The sequence below is a fragment of the Mytilus edulis genome, chromosome 7 (genome assembly GCF_963676685.1).
Source record: "Mytilus edulis chromosome 7, xbMytEdul2.2, whole genome shotgun sequence".
Lineage (NCBI taxonomy): Eukaryota > Metazoa > Mollusca > Bivalvia > Mytilida > Mytilidae > Mytilus > Mytilus edulis.
Window position 1 is genome coordinate 65,389,338 of NC_092350.1, and position 1,757 is coordinate 65,391,094.

Consider the following 1,757-nt stretch of genomic DNA (forward strand, 5'->3'; position numbering starts at 1 on the left):
CTAGGGAAATGGTGAATACTTCCTCGGTCCAGTGGGGGGTGTAATTCTATTAGCTATAAATGGTTTTTGTATTTTTGACGAATACAACCAACTCAGAACGATTTGGCTATCACACCAAAATGTAATTTCTGTAATTCCTAAAATATTTGACATATGTTTAGCTAATTTCGCTCCAACTACGGCGCCCATCAACTCCAATCGCGGCAAAGTAATTACTTTAAGCAGTGCAACTCTGTTTTTAGCCATAACTAATTGCGAATGTTTTCCTTGTACAATGTAGGCGCATGCTCCATAAGCTTGTTTGCTAGCATCGGTAAAAATGTGTAATCTTGCTGTTTGTGGCGATAATCCATCGTTGTTAAGTAGTCTGGTAAATTCAACTGATTTTGTATCTTTAAGATCTGTAGATAAAGTAGTCCATTGCGTAGTTACATCTTCAGGTAAGCGTTCGTCCCATCCAAAATTACGTTTCCATAGTGACTGCATTAGTATCTTAGCTTTCACTGTCACGGGACTAAGTATGCCAAGCGGATCAAAGATTTTAGACGACTGTCGTAATATTTCTCTTTTGGTTACATCTACCATGGTTGAATCTATGTCTACTTCGGCAAATAAAAGTTTGTCGTCCGCAACATTTCAGCGCATTTCAAGTATGTTGACCTCGTTACTGGAATCTAGTACGTTTTCTGTTTCAGCAAGTTCTCGTAGTCTGTTAGAATTAGAGTTCCATGATCTGAGGTTAAAGCCTCCTTTCTGTAATAAACACCTGGAATCACGGTAAAATTGCATTAAGTCGTCTTCGGCAGTAAAACTAGTTAAAACATTATCTACAAACAAGTCTTGTGTAATTCTTGAAGCTGTTGGACTAGGATTCTCTTCAAAGTGTTTTAATAAAGTTGCATTCAGTATAAATGGTGAGCATGTAGCTCCGAATAAGACTGACTTGAAACGATATGTTGTAAACGGACTGGTTGAATCTGTTGGGTCACTTAACCAAAAAAAGCGAGTTACATCACGGTCAGATTTATGAAGTCCAACTTGCAGAAATGCCTTTTTGATATTTGTTGTCACTGCAAACTTCGTGACAGCGGCTCTATTTCCAGCTCGAATACACTTGATTCTCGACGAATCCATCTTTTATCCTGGTCACGGCACCAATCTCGTGATCGTATTGTATGAATAGAGAAAAAGACGTCTATACAAATGGATGATTTAATGCTGGAATACAATGACGTTTATATATAGCAACCATGACGTTACATATAGAGAGCGGTAACGCGTATAAGTACATGTATGAATCCCGCGTAATGTGATTGTCTCTATTTATCCTCGACAGGGGTGTATCCCTTCTCGAATGTACCTTTCATCTTGGTGATTCGGAAAATCGCGGTGGTTTAATGGGAGGTATGCTGCCGTAAAGATTCCAATACAACTTGTTTTCATTCTCCTTATGACTTGCGGCAACAGGGACCATCTTGATAGCGGTGCTTGGTGGTATTGCACTGGCGATCAAGATCGTCCAGGACATCGATATAGGTGCGTGTGGAGTTGGCTGAAAAGTATTTGAACATTTTCTCTTTCATGGTGCGGTTTCAACGTTTGACAATACTCGATTTATCTTCGTTCCCGGTGGAGTAGAGATCGATACCATGCTTTTGAAGCAGCTGATTTACATGTGTGTTGTAAAACTCAGTGCCTTTGTCTGTACATAGCTTCTTGGGCACACCGCTTGGAAGGCATCCCGCACCATCAGCCCC

General features: G+C 40.2%; 2 protein-coding genes across 2 annotated transcripts; both read right to left on the minus strand.

The window, feature by feature from the left end:
- Positions 1–585, minus strand: LOC139483333 (uncharacterized). Its single transcript, XM_071267358.1, has one exon. The coding sequence runs from the start codon at positions 583–585 to the stop codon at positions 1–3; it is 585 nt and encodes a 194-aa protein (XP_071123459.1).
- A 51-nt stretch (positions 586–636) lies between these two features.
- On the minus strand, positions 637–1,134 carry LOC139483335 (uncharacterized). Its single transcript, XM_071267359.1, has one exon. It carries the CDS (start codon positions 1,132–1,134, stop codon positions 637–639), a length of 498 nt encoding a protein of 165 aa, XP_071123460.1.
- Between the last annotated feature and the right edge of the window lie 623 nt (positions 1,135–1,757).

Bases quoted from the DNA above. Each gene is read 5' to 3' on its own strand.
- LOC139483333 (XM_071267358.1), bottom strand. From the start codon at position 585: ATGGTAGATGTAACCAAAAGAGAAATATTACGACAGTCGTCTAAAATC.
- LOC139483335 (XM_071267359.1), bottom strand. From the start codon at position 1,134: ATGGATTCGTCGAGAATCAAGTGTATTCGAGCTGGAAATAGAGCCGCT.